The following is a 21,661-nucleotide window of genomic DNA, read 5'->3' on the forward strand; positions in this document are numbered from 1 at the left end:
AATATAGGAAAGATACTGAGCTTCTTGTTGTAACGATCAGTTTCAGTGCTTTTAGAATTGCTTCACCTAAATTGGATTTCTATCTCAATGTTTATTTTAATCTTCACAAAAAAACCTACACTCTATGCTGCTAACCCCAACTTAAGATTTAATAAAACTTCCTGAGTTCTATGTATCACTCACAATGTAGCAGCATTGTACAGGGCATATTAATTAATCAAAGTAATTAATGAGATCTTCCTAGTTCCCAAAACTTTTGTATAATATAGTCTTTATTAGAAAATATTTTTGTTTTTTATAATATCTCAAATAAGCAGATCCTGCATTAAGTAGAAATTGTGGGAAAAGAGTTTTATAAAGGAGCTTTCTGAACCTGCTTCACAATTTAGCATACTTAATACTGCATTAAGTGTTTATATGCTTCTTAGAAAATTCTTATAATCTAAACAGAAAAAATAAGACCAAACTTGTGATTATTTTTTGGCGGGAGTATTTTTTAAAAATTTTATTGAATCACTGTGAGATAGTTACAAGCTTTCATGTTTGGGTTACAATCACACAATGATCAAACATCCATCCCTCCACCAGTGGACATTCCCACCACCAATATCCCGGGTATACCCCCTTCCCGACCCTCCCCCTGCCTCCATGGCAGACAATATTCCTCATACTCTCTCTCTATTTTGGGGTATTATGGCTTGCAACACAGACACTGAGAGGTCATCATGTTTGGTCCATTATCTACTTTCGGCACACATCTCCCATCCAGATTGATTCATCCAGCCATCATTTTCTTAGTGATTCCTTTTCTATTCCATCTGCCTTTTGCCCTCCGCTCATGAAGCAGACTTCCATCTATGGGGCAATCCACCTGACCCTTGTATCTACTATCCTTGGGTAGCAGTCTCATGTGATGTTATTCTATACTCCACAAATGAGTGCAGTCCTTCTATGTCTGTCCCTCTCTTTCTGACTCATTTCACTTAGCATGATACTCTCCATGTCTGTCCTTTTATGAGCAAATTTCATGACTTCATCTTTCCTAACATCTGCATAGTATTCCATTGTGTAGATGTACCAGAGCTTCTTTAACCAGTTACCTGTTCTAGGGCACTTGGTTTGTTTCCAGATTTTGGCTATTGTTAGCCGTGTTGCAATGAGCATACAGGTGTAGATGTCATTTCTACTATACTTTTTTTTGACAAATTAATTTATAGGACACAGGTTATAATAGCAACTATTTTATTTTATTTTTAATTTATTTTTTGAGGGTACAGTTACAGATTTATACATTTTTGTTCTCATGTTTCCCTTATACGAAGTTCGAGAACCCCTCGCTTCACCAGGGCCCATTCTCCACTACAAATAAACCCAGCATCCCTCCCACCCTCCGCAATCCCATCTCCCTCCACCACACCCTGCCACTGTGGCAGGTTATTCCCTTTTGTTCTCTCTCTCTAATTAGGTGTTGTGGTTTGCAATAAAGATGTTGAGTGGCCATCGTGTTCAGTCTCTAGTCGACATTCGGCACGCATCACCCTTCCCCCGCATGGCCTCCAACCACATTTTCTTTGGTGTTCCTTTCTCTGTCTGAGTTGTCCTCTCCCCAGAATGTGAGGTCAGCTTCCAAGCCATGGAGTCAACCTCCTGGTACTTATTACAACTATTCTTGGGTGTTAGTCTCATACTCTGTTATTCTATATTCCACAGATGAGTACAATCTTTCTATGTCTGTCTCTCTCTTTCTGACTCATTTCAATCAGCATGATACTCTCCATGCTGATCCACATATATGCAAAGTTCATGACCTCATTTTTTCTAACAGCTGCATAGTATTCCATTGTATAGATGTACCAAAGTTTCTTCAACCAGTCATCTGTTCTCGGGCACTCCGGTTTTTTCCAGATTCTGGCTACTGTAAACAGTGCTGCGATGAACATATAAGTGCAGATATCATTTCGACTATACTTTTTTGCTTCTCTGGGATATATTCCCAGCAGTGGTATTGCTGGGTCAAATGGGAGATCAATTTCTAATTTTTTGAGAATTGTCCATATTGTTTTCCAAAAGGGCCGAACCAGTTGGCATTCCCACCAGCAGTATAGAAGGGTCCCTTTATCCCCACATCCTCTCCAACAGTGGTTGCTTTTCTTCTTTTGGATGTGTGCTAGTCTCTGTGGTGTGGGGTGGTATCTCATGGTTGTATTGATCTGCATCTCCCTGATGAATAGTGATGTAGAGCACTTTTTCATGTGCCTTTTGGCCATTCATATCTCTTCCTTGGGAAAGTTTCTGTTCATTTCTTCACCCCATTTTCTGATGGGGTTGGATGTTTTCTTCCTGTAGAGTTCAACCAATGCTTTATATACCATTGATATCAACCCCTTATCTGATGGGTATTGTGTAAATATCCTTTCCCATTCTGTAGATAGTCTTTGTATTCTGGTCACTGTATCTTTTGCAGTGCAGAAGCTTTTTAGTTTAATGTAGTCCCATTTGTTTATCTCTGTTTCCACTTGGTTGACCAGTATAATAGCAACTATTTTTTTTTTTTTTGCTTTTCGGGTTACACCCGGCAATGCACAGGGGTTACTCCTGACTCTGCACTCAGGAATTACTCCTGGCGGTGCTCAGGGGACCATATGGGATGCTGGGAATTGAACCCAGGTCGACCTCGTGCAAGGCAAACGCCCTACCCGCTGTGCTATTGCTCCAGCCCCTAATAGCAACTATTTAAAAGCGCAGTTTTATCTATAGAATTGTGGTCTGCTGATGCAAATACATACTGTAACATAGGAATTAAAGTAGGCCATCAAAGGAATATCTCAAAAGATTGAGTCACATTCTTTGCATGCCTGAGGCCCACAGTTTGCTAATCCTCAGCACTACAATGGGGGCCCCCACACCCAGCACTTCTAGAGGCTCCTGAGCAGCACTGTACATCCTACAGAGTAATGATTCTTTGGCCTCGTTCAAAATGTAGAATTTTAAAAGTATGAATATATATGACAGTGGCCAGAGCAATAGGAAAGCAGGAAGGGTATTTGTCTTGCACACAATCAACCAGGTTCAATCCCTCACACCCCATATGGAACCATGAGCAGGACAGGGATAATTATTGAGTCTAAATTCAGGAGTAACCCCTGAGCATTGCCAGGTGTGTCCCCAAAATTTTCTTACTGTTTTAATTCAAAATAACTTGTTGAATATCTGTCCCAGCAACTGTTGGAGTATCGATGGATATCACAAAAGAAATGCATACAAAGAATTAATTTTTTATACTCTAACAAATAGAAGTTTACCATAGTTTGGGTTATAGTTAAGTCCCCTTGGGTTTTACAATAGCTTAAATCTAAATATAAGCATTTAATTCAGGGTGTATTACTTTTTTTAACCTTTTTAAAAAATTGATTCAATTTTTAAAAAATTGAATCACTGTGAATTACAAAGATATTTACAATTAGGTTTCAGGAATATATTTTTTCCAACACCAATCCCTTCAGCATTTCTCACTACCCTTGACCAGTGACCCCAGTTTTCCTCCCATCAATGCCCCGGTCTGACTCTATGGCAGGTACTTTCCCTTTCCCCCACTGTCCTAGTGTTCTCTTCCCTAACTGACCCCCTAATCCCTGCCCTAGTGCCAATCTTCCTACTGAAGATCAGGTATCCGCCTCTTTCGATTGCCACTGGGCATTTGACACTCTTCTATGAGGTTTCTTTATATACCACATATGACAGAGATTTTTCTGAGTCCGTACATCTTCCTCTGGCTGACTTCACTCAACATGATATTCTGCAGATCCATTTGCATTGCAGCAAATTTAATGGCTTTATCTTATTTATTTTTAATTAGTGAATCAACGTGAGGGTACAGTTACAGTTTTATACATTTTTGTGCTCGTGTTTTCCCCATACAAAGATCAAGAACCCATCCCTTCACCAGTGCCCATTCCCTACCTCCAGTAAACCCAGCATCTCTCCCGCCCTCCCCAGTCCCGTCTCCCCCCACCCCACATTGCCACTATGACAGGGTATTCCCTTTTGATCTCTCTCTCTGATTAGGTTTTGTGGTTTGCAATAAAGGTGTTCAGTGGCCATTGTATTCAGTCTCTAGTCTATATTGGGCACGCATCACCCTTCCCCCGCATGACCTCCGACCACATTTTACTTGGTGTTCCCTTCTCTGAGTTACCCAGAATGAGAGACCAGCCTCCAAGCCATGGAGACAATCTCCTGGTACTTATTTCTACTATTCTTGGACGTTAGTCTTATAGTCTATTATTCTATATTCCACTGATGAGTGCAATCTTTCTATGTCTGTCTCTCTCTTTCTGACTCATTTCACTTAGCATGATACTTTCCATGCTGATCCACTTATATGCAAACGTCATGACCTCATTTTTCCTAACAGCTGCGTAGTATTCCATTGTATAGATGTACCAGAGTTTCTTCAACCAGTCATCTGTTCTAGGGCACTCGGGTTTTTTCCAGATTCTGGCTATTGTAAACAGTGCTGCGATGAACATATAAGTGCAGATGTCATTTTGACTATACTTTTTGGCTTTTCTGGGACATATTCCCAGCAGTGGTATTGCTGGGTCAAATGGGATTTCAACCTCTAATTTTTTGAGAATCGTCCATATTGTTTTCCAGATCTTGACCTGACACCATGCACAAAAGTCAGATCAAAATGGATTAAAGATCTCAACATCAGGCCACAAACCATAAGGTTCATTGAAGACAAGGTCGGCAAAACCCTCCACGATATTGAAGATAAAGGTATCTTCAAAGATGACACGGAACTAAGCAATCTAGTAAAAACAGAGATAAACAAATGGGACTACATCAAACAAAAAAGCTTCTGCACCGCAAAAGATATAGTGACCAGAATACAAAGACTATCCACAGAATGGGAAAGGATATTTACACAATACCCATCAGATAAGGGGTTGATATCAATGGTATATAAATCACTGGTTGAGCTCTACAAGAAGAAAACATCCAACCCCATAAAAAAATGGGGTGAAGAATTGAACAGAAACTTTCCCAAGGAAGAGATACGAATGGCCAAAAGGCACATGAAAAAGTGCTCTACATCACTAATCATCAGAGAGATGCAGATCAAAACAACCATGAGATACCACCTCACACCACAGAGGCTAGCACACATCCAAAAGAACAAAAGCAACCGCTGTTGGAGAGGATGTGGGGAGAAAGGGACCCTTCTAAACTGCTGGTGGGAATGCCGACTAGTTCAGCCCTTTTGGAAAATAATGGCTTTATCTTTTCTTAAGGCTGCACAGCATGCTATTGTGTATATGTACCAGAGTTTCTTTATCTAGTCACCTGTTCCTGAGCATTTGGGTTGTTTCCGTATTTTGACTATTATATATAGTGTTGCATTAAATGTAGGAGTGCAGATGACTTTTATAATTTCTGCTTTGAAGGCATAGTACTGTAGCATTGATATCCCATTGTTCATCGATTTGCTTGAACAGGTACCAGTAACGACTCTATTGTGAGACTTGTTGTTACTGTATTTGGCATACAGAATAACCATGGGTAGCTTGCCAGGCTCTCCGAGAGGGGCAGAGGAACCAAACCCGGGTCTGCTGCATGCAAGGCAAATGCCCTACCCACTGTGCTATTGCTCCAGCCCCTTTGAAGGTATATTCCCATATACCCCATATGCTTTCCCATATACCCTTGATGCTTTGAAGGCATATGGGGGTATATTCCCAGGAGTGAAACTGTTGGGTCACATGGAAGCTCAATTCCTAGTGTTTTTGAGGAATGTCCATACTGTCCTCCAAAAAGGCTGGACCAGTCAACATTCCCACCAGCACTGAATGAGGACCCTATTTTCCCCACATCCTTGCCAATATTGGATGTTCATTTTAATGAGTGGCCAGTGACTGTGGTGTGAGGTGATATCTCATTATTGTTTTGATTTGCATTTCCTTGAAGATTAGTGATCACAGCATTTCTTCATATTTTTTTCCATTTGCATTTATTCTTTGAGGAAATTTCTGCTCACCTCTTCTCCCCATTTAGTGATAGGGTTAGATTTTCTTTTTCTTGTAGAGGTCTTCCTGTGCTTTATATATCCTAGATATTAACCCTTTCTTGGATGAATGGTGCATAAATAATTTCTCCCACTCTGTGGGCTGTCTTTATATTCTGGTAATCATTTCCTTTGAGGTTCAAGGCTTCTTAGTTTAATGTAGTTCCATTTGTTTATTTCTGCTTCTACTAACTTGATCAGTGATATTTTATCTTTAAGATGCCTCTACTTCAAAGTCATGGAGAGTTTCTGCCTATATTTTCCTTAATGCACTTTAAGAACTCAAGGCTGACAGAAGTACAGAGAGAGAAAGAGGGAAATTGTATGCCAGGGGAGGGGTCAGATGGGGTTGGGGAAGGATACTGGGGACATTGGTAGTGGAAATTGTGTACTGGTGGAGGGATGGGAGCTCAATCATTGTATGACTGAAATTCAAACATGAAAGCTTTGTAAGTGTAGCTCACGGTGATTTAATTTTAAAAAAAGAATTTAGGGCTGATATCTAGATCTTTAATACATTTTGATTTGACTGAGAAGTATTATTAGAAAAGATTTTACAATATAATTTTGTAATGCTCTATCTCATGGTGATACAATAAAATTTAAAAAAGATTTTACACTAAGAATACATGTAAAGACTAAAAAGTGCATTTAATATCACTTCTATTTTCTGTAGAAAATACATATTCAAAAAAATCACTGAATGTTTTGAATAGCTACTCAAATCGTGAATTAATAAAACACTTACTGAGTATCATCTACCTATTTTGCAGCTAAATAAGCCTAACAAGAGTCTAATTTCTGTACACTAACAAGAATTAATGACTAACACAATTCAAAAGAGAAATGTTTTATAACTGATTTTCTTTAACTGTACCTGATTTTGAGTTCACAGTATCAGAAATAATTTTTGATCTAATTTTCCAATGTGGGCAAAATATTTCTTGATAAGCATAAAGCAAAATAAAAGCTTGAAGGCTATGAATAAAAGTGACTTGATCATCAGAGAATGATAGTAAGTTTCTTAGTTATATCAAAATAACCCTTTTGTAAAATACCAAGAATTCCTGAGATGTCTAATTTCTATTTTCTTTTAATTGAATCACCATGAGATACAGTTACAAAGGTTTCCTATTTGAGTTTCAGTCATACAATGATCGAACACCCATCCCTTCACCAGTGCACATTTTCCACACCAATGTCCCCAGTATCCCTCCCACCCCTTCCCTGGCCTCTATGGCCGACAATTTCCCCCATACTCTCTCTCTACTTTGGAGCATTATGGTTTCCAATACAGATACTGAGAGGTTATTACCTTTCGCCATTTATCTACTTTTAGCATACATCTCCCATCTGGAACTATCCTTTCAACCATCATTGACTTAGTGATCCCTCGGGGATGTCTAATTTCAGCAAGCTATACATACCATATCATGGTTATAAGAGGTCTAAAAATAAAATATGTAAGCTGCATTTAAAGGGCATATTGATATTATAAAATTGAAAAGAAAAGTAATAATAGAAACAAGTTTCCCAATGCATAAATGTCTGTTAAATGGAAATTTGCAACATTAATGTCTCAAGGATAGCAAGATTTTCACCAAGTTCTGAGACTTTGGTTTCTAAACTATGTGTTAGACCAATACACTTATGAAGTCTGGATTTTGAAATGGAGTGAATTTTATAATAATAGCTTTGTAGTAGTAGTAATCTCTTCATTACTAGTAGCTGTTTTATTATGACATCATCATCTATCTTGAAACTAGTACAACAAACCACAAAGTTAGTATATATATATATATGTTAGTATATATATACACACATATACATATACATATGCACACATATATATGTGTATATATATATATATATTGCTTTTTGGGTCACACCCAGCGATGCTCAGGGATTACACCTGGCTCTGCACTCAGGAATTACTCCTGGCGGTGCCTGAAGGACCATATGGGGTGCCGGGGATTCAACCCGGTAGGCAAACGCTCTACCTGCTGCGCTATGGCTCCGGCCCCTGAACTAGTTAATAAATTAATACTACTTATATAAGTTTTAATAGCATTCTTAAATGATATTTGAAAAATATACATGATTAACTTTTCAAAGAACTTTTAATTGAAAATCCATGAGATAGATCATTACAAAGCTGTTCATGATTGGGCATCAGTTATACAATGATCCAAAACCTATTCCTCTACCACTGTACATTTCCCAGCACCAATGTCCCCCATTTCCCTCCCACCATCTCTGCCCCATCCCCGCCCCCATACACACACACCAAGCCTGTCTCTATGGCAGGAACTTTTCTTCTTTTTGTCTTTCCTTGTGCATTATTGTTTTCAATACAGGTACTAAGAGGTGATTGTGTTTGTTCAAGGTATTCAGTATTTTTACATGATTAACTTTTAATACAAAATGAACATAATTTCAATGTATTGCAGTGTATATTCATAAATTCCAAGGATAGCTGTGAAGTTTATTTGTCTTGCCTGTCCTTCAAAACACTTTCTTAAGTAATTAACTTAGTACCCTAAATCTACTTACTGTAGTATGGATTATGTCTTTTATCTTTAATTTAGTGTGTCCAACAGTAGCTTTTTGGAACAAAAATCTTTGCAGAAATACTGATAGGTATAAAATAATCAAGAAAGTAGGGTAGATATATATGTCTTTCTATTTGCTCATAATATACAATGATATGTTAAAGGCTCATAAAAAAGTTTATAGTACACTGAAGACAATAATTAAGTACAAACCATTTTATCCACCATGATCCCATTAATTTGGCAGAATAATATTCAGTTGAATACCAATAGACAAAAAGCCATGACAAAAAATTCAACACGCACTAGAAGGTAATAGGTCTATAAAGAAAAAGTGAACCAAGATCAACAAATGCATTTTTTAAAAAAATCACAAGGAATTTAATTGGGTAAAATAAAGCTCCAACCCTCCCCAAACATGGGAATCTTAAATCCCAGTACCTGTGAATGTGATCATATAACCTACTACCTCTGAACATGATCATATTTTAGCAGAAAGTAAGTTAGTATATATATATATATATATATTTAAAATGAGATAATTAAATTGTGTCCTTAAAAAGAAATTTGTTTTTGAAAAAAATTATCTCCTTTTAATTATTTTATTTGAATCACCATAAATAATAAAGCTATTAAAATAGGGTTTCATGCATATAATCCCACAACTCCACCACAAAAAAAGCGGAGAAATTTTTCTACAATTAAAGAGGTACAAATAGAGGTAAGGTGATGTAAAGACATAGAAAGATGCCTAGGGAAAAAAAATTAAAAAAAGAAAAAATAAATAAAAAAAAAAAAAAAGAAAGATGCCTAGGAACTTTGGAAGTCTCAAGAAGCTAGGAGAGAGTAATGGAACATATTCTCCCTCACTGACTACTGATGAAATCAACCCCGTTAAGAATGTTTTTTTTAAAAACCTTTCTAGCATCCAGAACTTTGAAATAATAGTCTGTTTTAAGATGCCAATTTGTAATAGTTGGTCACAGTTTCTAAAAATCCTGTTAAAAGCATATAATTAATTTCTGTTATAGTCACATACACTTTGGCAGTTATACTAGTACTAATATCTTTAGCCCATTAAAGGGAAATAGAGAAAGAGATATTCTGATTTCAGTAAATAGTACATATTTACTTACTAAATCAAGTTATAAATTAAAACCATTCTGGATCTAGTCACTCTCTGATTGCTTTACTATACAGGTTTTATTCACTCAGTTCTTCTGCTAAATGATGATTACTATAGTGCCCTTTCACTTGACTAGTTCAGTACTTAAAATAAAAAAAACATTTCTTATTAAGTGAAAAATATGTTTGAAAAACTGGTCCATTTCCCACTTGTCTTAAAAAACTATGAAAGAAAACATTTATTTAAAATTCATCATTCCCACAATTTTTTACAAAAAAGATTAGACAAAAAGTATAAACGGAAAATATATAAAAAATTTTACTATGAAAACAAACAGAAAAAATCATTCAAGAGACCAACTGTTAGGGAAAATAAATTAAAAAGAAATTACTATAATGCCTACAAATTCAAGAGTTCTAGAAACTAGATCTTAAAACGTCTTAATTGTACTCCTTCTGCCTGAAAATAAGGAATTATCAAAATCTCAGAAACTTCTTGGGACAAATCAGTAGAGACTCTACTACTGAATGGAGTGTATTATAAATTTATTAACTTGATGCCTAGATGGGCTGGAGCGATAGCACAGTGGGTAGAGCCTTTGCCTTGCACGAAGCTGACCTGGGTTCGATTCTTCCGTCCCTCTCGGAGAGCCCAGCAAGCTACCGAGAGTATCCCGTACGCATGGCTGAGTCTGGCAAGCTACCAGTGGCGTATTCGATTATGTCCAAAATAGTAAAAACAACTCTCTCACAATGGAAACGTTACTGGTGCCCGATCGAGTAAATCGATGAACAATGGGGCAACAGTGCTACAGAGCTACAGATGCCTAGAGAGTTGCCGAATTTTTTATTTTGGGGAATATCTACAAGAACCACGGAAGAGCCTGGCAAGCTCCCCGTGGTGTATTCGATATGACAAATACAGTAACAATAACAGGTCTCATTTCCCTGACCCTGAAAAGAGCGTCCACACTTGCTGGAAAAAATGAATAAAGAGAGGCTGCTAAAATCTCAGGGCTGAGACAAATGGAGACATTACTGGCGCACGCTCTAGTAAATCGATGAACAATGGGATGACAGTGATATAGCGTTCTACAAGTATATTTCTGCAGAGACTAATATCTGAATAGACAATTAAGTAGATTATCCTTCCCAATGTGGATAGTCCTTATGTAATCCAGTGAAATCCAAGTATAAAAGAATTCTTTCTCTTTCTCTCTCTCCCTCACACTATCTCTACCCTTATCTTTCTCTCTTATCAGCTAGTTTTTCTGAAGAACCAATATTAACAGAAGATAGAATCATATTATATGAATCTCCAGTATTATGGAAAAGGAAGGAGAGAATTATTTTCTACAACTCTGTTTACAGTCCCAAGTATTATGTGTATGTGCTCACATCTATTAATTAGAGTCTATATTTCATCCTGAGTAGATAAAATAACCTGGCACCAGGACTTTCCTGCCAGGAAATAGCACAGCAGAGGGGAAGTTACAGGAAGGCCTAAAACAGGGACCAAAAAAAAATCAGATAAAAATGCAGTATATGACAGGGCTGCTACCTACTTCTAGGCCGAGTTTACTACAAACATCATCAAGAGTGTTCTATTTTTCCTTCCTTCCCTTTTCTTAAAATCTGTCACTATTCTGCCTGTGGTCTGCTGAGCGCATTTTCTCTCTGGGACAAAAGGTCTAAGACAGCACAATGCAGTCACTTGTCCAGGTAAAACCAGCAAGCAGAGCTCATCTGATCACTTTATTTTTGATAGAAACAAGATATAAAATTTCTTATTTAGAAATAATAGTGTGAATACAACCCTGAAGTCTCTGAGCACCAACAGAGGGGGCTCTGGAGACCCCCAGCACTATTAGTGTGCCTTGGGCAATCCCTAGAATCACAGTCCAAGTAGCACTGCATCCCTGGGCCCAAGCATTTAATCGGCAGACTTATTGGCTAAAAACTGCTGAGAGGAGTCCTGGGACTCCTCAACACCATTTGAAAGAACCCCACCCCACCCCCATAAAGTAAGTAACACTGTCGTCCCACTGTTCATCAATTTGCTTGAGTGGGCACCAGTAATGTCTCCATTGTAAGACTTTTTGTTACTGTTTTGCCATATCGAATACGTCATGTGTAGCTTGACAGGCTCTGCCGTGCAGGTGGGATACTCTTGGTAGCTTGCTGGGCTCTCCAAGAAAGACGGAGGAATCGAACCCAGGTCAACCGCATGCAAAGCAAACACCCTACCCACTGTGCTATTGCACCAGCCCAAGAGTCCAGAACGGGGAATCAAAATAAAGGGGTGCTTGCTTGGGTATGTGGGATCTAAGGTGCAGAATAAAAGAGCAAGTGGAGGGAAGCAGAAGACAGCAGAGGCACATGGCAGCATGACTTTCTCTGGGGTGGAATTGGTGTACCACAGATGCCAGTCCTGAGGGTACTGTTCAAAGGAGTTCACAAGGCAGCGGAAGTTGGTCAGCTTGTCTAACTAAGTGATGTTATCCGAGTAGGCAACTGCTAGCCAAGTGGTACATGGGTTATCCTATAAATGTATTTGACTTTAATCATCTCTAAAGAACTGGGCTTATCAAAGAATACCATAAAACTAATATTAATTAAACGGCAAAATCTCGGATACTGTAGGCTTCTTAGTTATGAATGGAAAATTCTAAATTTAGCATATTGAATGCAAAGCAACACTGAAATCTCTAACACAGTAACATAAAATTGGTTGAACAATCTCTGAGAAAGAGGACTTGCCAAGTAGTGTCATCTTTAGTGTCATCTTTCAAACAGAGACTGGATTAGGCATACATTTCTTTAACATTAGGAGACCGATAATTTAAATGTCATGTGTTTAGAAAATTTATTGGAAGAGGAAAAATAATATATACTGTGTCATTCAGACTGCTTTTCTTTCCTTTTCCTTTTCTTGGGGGACCAAAGGGGATTAGGGGGGCAGGCCTTCCAAAAGTGCTCAGGAGTGCCATGTGAGATCCTTGGCCAACAGGGCAGGCAGTTTAATGTAAAGGCCCCATGATACAGTGCTCCTCAGGCCCTATGGTGCCATCCTTAGGGGCCTCCAGGCCTGTACTTGACTCAAGGGACTGACAAAGTGGCGACAAAGTGGGTATGGAATTTATTTTGGCACATGCTAACCATGTACTTTAACCACTGTATTACCTGCAGGTCCCACAGTTTTTCTCTAAAGGACAATTTTAAGTGACTTAAACTATATTAATACAGTGATAATACAGTTTTTACCTCTTGTTAAAAATGATGATTTTTTTTTGCTTTTTTGAGTCACACCCAGTGATGCTCAGGGGCTACTACTCCTGGCTCTGCACTCAAGAATTACTCTTGGTGGTGCTTGGGGGACCATATGGGATTGTTGGGAATTGAACTCAGGTTGGATGTGTGCAAGGCAAACGCCCTACTTGCTGTACTATCACTCCAGCCCAAAATGTTGATCATTTAAATATTTAGTCTTTAAATTTTAAACTTTAAATTAACTTCTGATCCTGGAAAAACTTAAAAGAAAAATAAAAACCAACTAGATTACACATTTTTAGACATGCATTTAAATTCAATAAATAAATGATAAGCAGTAATTTGTAAATGAATGTTTACTTTGCTGTGTCTTAATCTTTGCAAGGTCAGTAATAAAGAAATTATTTAATGTTCACCTTTAGTTGTACTGCCTCTTCTAAGTTTTCAATCCTTCTTTCAGCTTTCCTTAGCTTCCTTAGTTCCTCTAACTCTGAGGAAGAGCTCTTTGGGGACAAAGACCTTGAACGTTTCACAGGTGGTTCCTGGAGAATAAAACAAGGACATGGTTGAACTAGTTGGAATATTGGATTATGAAAGACATGCAAAATTAAAGAACAAGTAATTTTGAATACTAATAATGAATTATAAAAAAAATCCTGCATGGAATACCAGAGAAATAACAAGCGGAATTACCACAGTGCTACCGCTAAAGGTTTCTCTGTGACTCGTTAATGAGAATATTCATTTACATTTACATTGTTTCTTTCAGAATAATGATGTCCCATTAGGGAAGACTAAAGGGTTATAGACTCAGAAATGCAAGAAACCTCATTACAAAGGAGGGGATAGAGGCTGGTCTAATTGCTCTATAAGGGTCCAAGGTTACACTTGATAGGACAACCAGAAACAAGAGGGAAAGGATTTTTTTCCCTTTGAAATAGTTTAACACACTGTGAAGTTGAAGGAACAATATGCTTGAGGAATATAAATTCAACAGACAGTAGATCTTATAACATAATGACCATATGGTCATTAACTATAATGTGGCTAACTAGAGACAAGAATGTGTGTTTATATTATGTACAGCTTCATATACCAATCTGGAAAAAGGATATGTGGAAGCAACTATTAAGCTGGGCAACATATTGTTCATACTTGCTGCATGTCCTTAAAAAAAAAATTGTCAAAAATTTTCCTCTAATTTTCTTGACAGTTTTAAAGCAGTGAGACAACAAAGCATTTATATTTTAAACTTCAGCAATATAGCAAGCAATAAAATTATGTCCAGTAATGGTGTATCTCAATTTCAGGAATTTTTTTAAGTTCATTTAAATAACTCACTTCCCTGAAAATACCAAAATAAAAATAAACATATAATGTACTTTGAAAAATATATACAGACATACGCATAAACAACCATTTCTGACAATTAAAAGGGAGAATGCAAAGGTCCCAAGAACATGGATCTGGTTTTAAGTAATTTCTTTCTGAGAAATTTTATTTTATTCATGGACAAAAATAGAAATATCTAAAATCAATTCCCTTAAAACACACAAGAAATAGTTATTGTGAGATACCTTAAAAATAATAAATTCACCTACAAAAACATTTTCTGCTGAAGTAACAGGTGTGAGAAAATCATCTAAAACAACATCTAAAACAACTTTTAGAGAAATGCTACTTCAATTCATCTAGACTTAAAGTATCTATAATTTGATTTTAAGAAACCTTTATGTTCATGTTCATAGTATCTTTTGGAATATAACAATATATAAAGCAGCAGAATAGATAATGAAGACCACCAAAAAGGTAGCATTATATGAGCATTATTATGAGCATTATAAACAGAAAACATGATTTGAAAAAGTGCTTATTTTCTCTTGTAATATCTCTAAATATAGAAACAGCTAACTGCACAAGTTAATGTTAAATTCTGCTTTATTGTTTAAATTCCAGAGGCAGATTTTAAATGTCTGAAGTAGAAACAATAACCTAGAAAATTAACTTTTACTGGAATAAATATATTTATCTATATAAATGTAGATAAATATATAATTTGGGGGGTCACTCCCAGCAGTGTTTGGGAGATCATGACAAGCTAGGGATCAAACCTGAGACTCACATCCATAGTATGAACTTCAGCCCTTCAATTCATGTCCTGGGCACTTTAACTAGCTTTGACAGAAGAGGAATATTCACAATACCAGTTTCAAAGAATATAAACATGTAAGCCACTGCAAAACATCCATCACTGCTATATACATAAACTAGTATTTTACTTAGCCTTCAAAAGGAAGAACTCTCTTCTCTCAAGAAGTATTTTATAAAGCATTCTGCTCAAATATTTTAAAGAATATTCTAGAAATATAAACAGAGAAGTAAATAATGCTGCTTGTTTCTTAACTTCCCCCTTGCTTGCCTTGTCATGCTCATCCTGAAAAACTCACAAAAGGCAAAAATGTCCCTACCTTATATTTTCTTTCAGCTCTTGTCAAGAGGCTCTTCTCTGAGAAATTCTTGGTGCTAGATATGTTCTCCGACAGTTTATCATTTGCTATTTTTAGTTTCTCCTGTAAATATTGAATTTCAGACTTCTGTGAGACCATTAAGGCTTCCAAACTCGATATAGATGGCCGTTCAGATACCTAATAAAAAATATATTTGTGAGTAAATGTATATATGAAGCTATTATATATTTTATGTTGTAACTACAAATATTCAGAGAAATAAAACTTCATTTCAATAATAAAGTGCAAGTTTTATTCATAAACTAAAGTATTAAATTTCTATTACACTAAGGTAATGGTATTTTTAATAGAATTACTGTGAAATCTCAAACTCAAGCTGCTGGGTGAAAGGCAAGTGCCCTAGTAACTGTACTATCTCTTAATATACAGTCATGAAGTAATGTCATCAAGTCTCCAACATATTGGAATACTAACCTGGGTGGAGAAAACCAACAGCACTAAAAGTATCACAATTTACTAATAACAATGCAAAGAATTTACCTTGGGGGAGCTCTCAGTAAGTGCTAAGGAGACTTGGGTATCACTTAGAGTAATACTCCATCAGATTTGTCAGAGGTGTTCAATTCCATGAGATGCTCAGGCCCAACAGTGCTGGGGAAAATAAGGCCCCAGCAGTATTCCAGATCGTCTAGGGCCACACCCAGCAGAGCTTATAGGGCCATATAAGTACTGGTATGTAAACTTGGTTCAAATCTTGTCTGCTGAGTTAACACTCTGACACCAGAACTCAAACTTCTAAAACTCAATAAAGCACAGAATTTTCCTTTGAAATTTATATGTCATACTATGCCATAAGAACCACTGGTAAGCATTACATTTTAACAACAGAAATCACAGATAAATTAAGCTTGTAGGAAAGCTAATGTTCTATAAGAGCCAAATACCTACTTGCCATTATATATTTGAGACAATTCAATCCCATTCATATGAGTTACTTCAATCATACCATTTAAAGAAAAAAAAACATAAAACAATAAAAATATGGTGAAACAAAGGTTTTATTGATTTCCATCAGTCACATCCTAGAGTCCAATATTACTAATATGGATTCAAAACTGCGAACAGCTTATTTTTTTAATTTTTAAAAAAATTCTGAGGCCCCACCCAGTGATACATGGGACTTACTCCTGGATCTGAGATCAGGGATCACTCCTGGCTGGCTCAGGAAACGATATGGGGTGCCAGGAACTGAACCCAGGTTGATTATGCAAGGCAAGCACCCTATCTGCTATACAATCTCTGTACCCCCTAAAATAGCTGCATTTAAAATGTAGTGAACCTTATCCTTCCTGAAGGATAGAATTAAAGATTATGAGAAATGCATGTATGTTTTACTTTTCTGAATCAATAATTAGAGATATTGCCCTTTCTTGATTTTGGCTTTTTTTCCAAATAGGAGAGAGGCAAAATTGTCCTAATTCTAAACATCAATTTTTATGGTAATAAGGATCATATTTGATTTATACTATTATCACTATCATCCCGTTGCTCATTGATTTGCTCGAGTGAGCACCAGTAACATCTCCATTGTGAGACTTGTTGCTATTGTTTTTGGCATATCAAATATGCCACAGGTAGCTTGCCAAGCTCTGCTGTGTGGGCGAGATACTCTCAGAAGCTTGCCAGGCTCTCCAAGAGGGCATAGGAATCGAACCCGAGTCGGCTGCACGCAAGGCAAATGCCCTACCCGCTGTATAACTTCCACATATTTAAATCATCTGTTTCCCAACCTTTATTCTATCATGTAACATTATTCTCCCAGGATATTTTAACTGTACTCTTTTTTAAATATATATTATCATTATTTTTAATTAATTTTTTTAATTAGTGAGTCACTGTGAGAGTACAGTTACAAATTTACCCATTTTCATGCTTGTGTTTCCCTTATACAATGTTCGAGAACCCATCCCTCCCTCTACCAGTGTCTATTCTCCACCACCAATGAACCCAGTATCCCTCCCACCCTCCAATCCCGTCCCCCCCAACCCCACCCCGCCTCTGTGGCAGGGTATTCCATTTTGTTCTCTCTCTTCTTTAGGGTGTTGTGGTTTGCGACTGGGGTATTGAGTGGCCATCGTGTTCAGTCTCTAGTCTACTTTCAGCGTGCATCTCCCCTCCTGCTCGCGATCTCCAACCACATTTTACTTGGTGTTTCCTTCTCTATCCGGGCTGCCTTTCCCCCAACATGTGAGGCCAGCTTCCAAGCCATGAAGCCAACTTCTTGGTATTATATACTACTATTCTTGGGTTTAACTGTACTCTTATCACATTTAACAATATAAAAACAATTTAACTTCATAATCTTCTTTGAACATCAAATTAAATACTTAAGTACTTTTCTTACAAAGTCAAAAAACTCCCTATTCCTTTCCCCCATCTAATCACTAAACAGACCTCATTTCAAACCATTCCTTTTTAATTCTACTTTGTAAACAAATTTATAGTGCTTATTAAGATTTTCTTTAATTGATCTACCAACCTAATTTTCAAAGCCTACCTGATATTTATTTCAAATAGGTTTATGGTAAAGTTATGAAGACTATAAGCATCCCATCATTTACCAAATAAATGGTAAAGTTATGAAGACTATAAGCATCCCATCATTTACCAAATAAATTTAAAATATGTTTAAGGTCACACAAAAATTTAGAAAGAAACAAGAAAAATACTTTATTAGAACAATTAATAAGATCTTACATAGACTTCAATAGATGAGCCATCCTTGTATTATAATACAACAGAGGAGAATTAAAAGTTACATCAAGAAGCTGCAATGAAAAATAACTAAAATTTTCTTAAAGATATTTATTATAAATGTTCCAGCAGGGGTCATGGAGATGGACCGTTCAAGTATTGAAACACAAGTCTAGCACTGTGGGGTGTGCTGACCTTTATCTCGAGCACTGCAGGGCCGTACCTTAGCACTGACTAGTACAGGCCTGCTGACCTCTTAAGACAAAGCACCACTCCTGGGTCAGTACATGGCCAATGACCTGTATTTCAAAAATTCCCCAGAGCATGAGAGAAGGTTCAATGGGCTGGAGTGCATGCTCTGCATGTAGGAGACCTGGGTTTGACCTCCAGCACAACATAGTACCGTGAGCACCGCCTGGAGTGATCCCCAAGCAGAGCCGGGAGTAGCTAGAATGCACTACCTAGTGTGATTAAAAAAAAAAAAACAACCCTAAAAAGAAAGAAATAGGTTCCAATAGTGAATACTGTCGCTAAAATTATAAAATATTTAGTATTTACAAGCACACCTTTAAATTTCTTAATAATAAATAACTTGAAGCAAAAATATAAACTGTATGGGTTTTTTAACTCAAATTCACATAAAGTCAAAAAGATCATGTAAATAAATATATTCAATTAATTATATTTAATTTTCAAATTGTACTTTAGAATTTGTTCAACAGGGATATTATGTACATATTAAAAACAGGCTACATATACATGTATGTGCATATTATATATAAGTATTTCATTTCCACAGGCAATTTGTTCCCTGTTTTTTTAAACATGGTCCTCCCTATATAGATTTTTATTACTTTTATTAAGGCTAGATGTTTTCCATATTTCTATTACTATGGTCATCTTTTTAAAATATGTAAAACTGAATATAAAATCACACTGTTGAGTAGCAAGGAGAATATTTCTGGCAGGGGTTGCTCAGCTCTAACTGATTCTTTTTATAGAAGAATGTGGCCCACTACTAACTGATCTACTAATTTTTGAATAGTGAGGAATTAAGATTGCTACGGCAATTTTACTTATTTAAAAATGTCTGAAATCAATTTACTGCTCTGGAATTTTGAGAATGTGGTAGTGAGTATATAAACTTATACAAATTTTATAGAGGAACGTGCATCAAAACTCACAAAAATTTATTTAACTTGACTTAGGTCCTGAATTATACTGAAACTTGATACAGAAAGATATTAATGATAAAGTGAGAAAAGCCAGTTACTAAAGAGCACAGTAATGCATATAAACAGATTTCACCAAATTCACAGGAAAAAAATAAATAAAACAAGACCTCAAAATGTTATGCATTACTTTTGAGAGGAATTACGTGTGAATTATTTTTTCATTATATCAAAACTCTATTAATAAACATTTAAGTAAATATCTTTGGAAATGCATATTCTTTTCTGCAAATAAGAATGATTTTCATATAAAAACTTCTATGCAAGATAGATAGGTGAAATATAGTCTCCCTACTCTAATATCACCCTCAGAGTTCATTAGTGATCTGACTAGAATATATTGCTCAGATTTTGAAAAGGTAAAGAATAGGCTTGAGAACCAGTACAGCATGCAGGGCTGCCAACCTGGATTTGATCCCCAAAATCACATATGGTTCCTTGAGCTCCATCATGAATGGCTCATGACAGAAGAGGAAAAAGTAAGTCCTGGGCACTACTTGGTGTGTCCCAAAACAACAAAGAAAACCAGAAACAAAGGAAAAGTATTATAATTTGCATTTTAGAGTAGCTTTATTATGGGTGACATTATCAAGTTTTCCTATCCTGGATAATTTTATTCACACTATTTCCACTATTACTAATAATTAATATAGTATATCTGCCATGTTATTAACCATATTCCTGTATCACTGTCATCTCATTGTTCATCTGTTTGCTCGAGCGGGCACCAGTAACGTCTCCATTCGTCCCTGTTGCATGCTAGTGTAGCCCGAAGGCATTTTGGGGGCTCTTTCAGGATCAGGGGAATGAGGACCACTGTTGCTACTGGTTTTTTGCATACCAAGTATGCCACGGGTAGCTTTCTAGGTTCTGCCGTGAGGGCAGGATACTCTTGGTAGTTTGCCGGGCTCTCCAAGAGGAACGAAGGCTTTTGGAGTGGCCTCTAATCACCTTGATAGCTGTTTAGACTGGCGTGTTGAAAAGATCTGCACATTGGCAAACACTAACCTGCCTGCATCTCTGGGTAGCACCTGGGACATCTGTGGCCTCAGGTTGATCTCCTTAAGGTTGATGGAGTGTGCCCAGAGGTTGCTGAGCAGCTGGCATAGCAGGACCTTATTGAGGAGGGTCTGTGCCAGGTAGAACACCTGAGTCAAGTCCCAGGTCACCCGATGGTTGGCTGACAACACCCCACAGTGGATGAGCCACTGCATGCACTGCCGCCATGGCTCTATGTCCAATGACTCGGCCTGGCTAGGGTAGGCAGAAATGCTGCGGCTGCTATCTTGGTTTCTCTATGTCCCTACAATGCCATTCTGTCTGAATCTTGCAAAACAGCTGGCGATGTTCATCAGGAATCACGGGTAAAGTTCCAGCAGGGATCATGCATAGAGTTCCATGCCTGGCGTGCTGAGTTGCGTAATGTCTAAGGCGAGATGGTCAGCCGGGTTCAGGAGAGCGTGAGGGGTTCAGGTGGCATTGGCGCCATCTTGCCTCCAGTCAAATATGGTGTGGTAATTAAGGAAAATGAGTAGAGATTGTCTTATGATGTGGTTTGGGAATATGTTCATTCATATGTGAAGCTTGGCCCGAGCGTGTGGAAAGTGGCCTGGAGCATGACAGCAGTTGGGTTGTGGAGGTCGGCTATCAGGGCTGTGTCCCTTGGGATGGGGAGTGCTCTCACCCGTACCCCTCTGGGGTGCCTTAGTAAAAATAGCCTGGGGTGGAGTCTGGTGGCATGGTTATGGGGGCCTCATTTTATGCTCCCTCCCGGGAGAAGCAGCCTTGAGTTCTGCCATATTCCTATATATCCTACAAACCATATTCCTATATATTTTAAACTTAAGTCCAAAGTTTATTCAAAATTCAAAGATTTTACTTAATTTCGCTATTTATTGAACTCTAGTGTCAGCAACTCTTGGCTGAGTTTCTGGCTTTGCTTTTTGGCCATCCAAAACTGACAGATTTGAAGTTTTGAGGTGTACCATTCAGGTACATCATAGGACACCCCTCCATTGGTGTTTGTCTCTTTATCCTCATGATTAAGCTGGAGTTGAGTATTGATGAGGGAGCTCACAAAAACAAATAACATCTTAATTATATTACACTAAAGGTAAGTACTATATAAAAATGATTGATCATTGATGGAGACCTTGTTCATCTAACAATGTAGTATTTAAGTTATAAAAGTAG

The 21,661-nt window shown here is 37.3% G+C and overlaps 1 protein-coding gene across 5 annotated transcripts in view; it reads right to left on the reverse strand.

Moving 5' to 3' along the window:
* The window catches only part of CNTLN (centlein), a 277,959-nt gene that overhangs the window by 114,289 nt on the left and 142,009 nt on the right, over positions 1-21,661 (reverse strand). For all 5 annotated transcript variants that reach the window (XM_055123768.1, XM_004600347.2, XM_055123767.1 and 2 more), the window contains exons 9-10: positions 15,483-15,659; positions 13,431-13,556 (exon numbers count right to left, since the gene is read on the reverse strand). In XM_055123768.1, coding sequence (XP_054979743.1) covers positions 13,431-13,556; positions 15,483-15,659 — 303 coding nt within the window. The remainder of the gene's footprint in view (positions 1-13,430; positions 13,557-15,482; positions 15,660-21,661) is intronic.

This window comes from Sorex araneus, chromosome 1 (genome assembly GCF_027595985.1).
Source record: "Sorex araneus isolate mSorAra2 chromosome 1, mSorAra2.pri, whole genome shotgun sequence".
In the NCBI taxonomy this organism is placed as follows: Eukaryota; Metazoa; Chordata; class Mammalia; order Eulipotyphla; family Soricidae; genus Sorex; species Sorex araneus.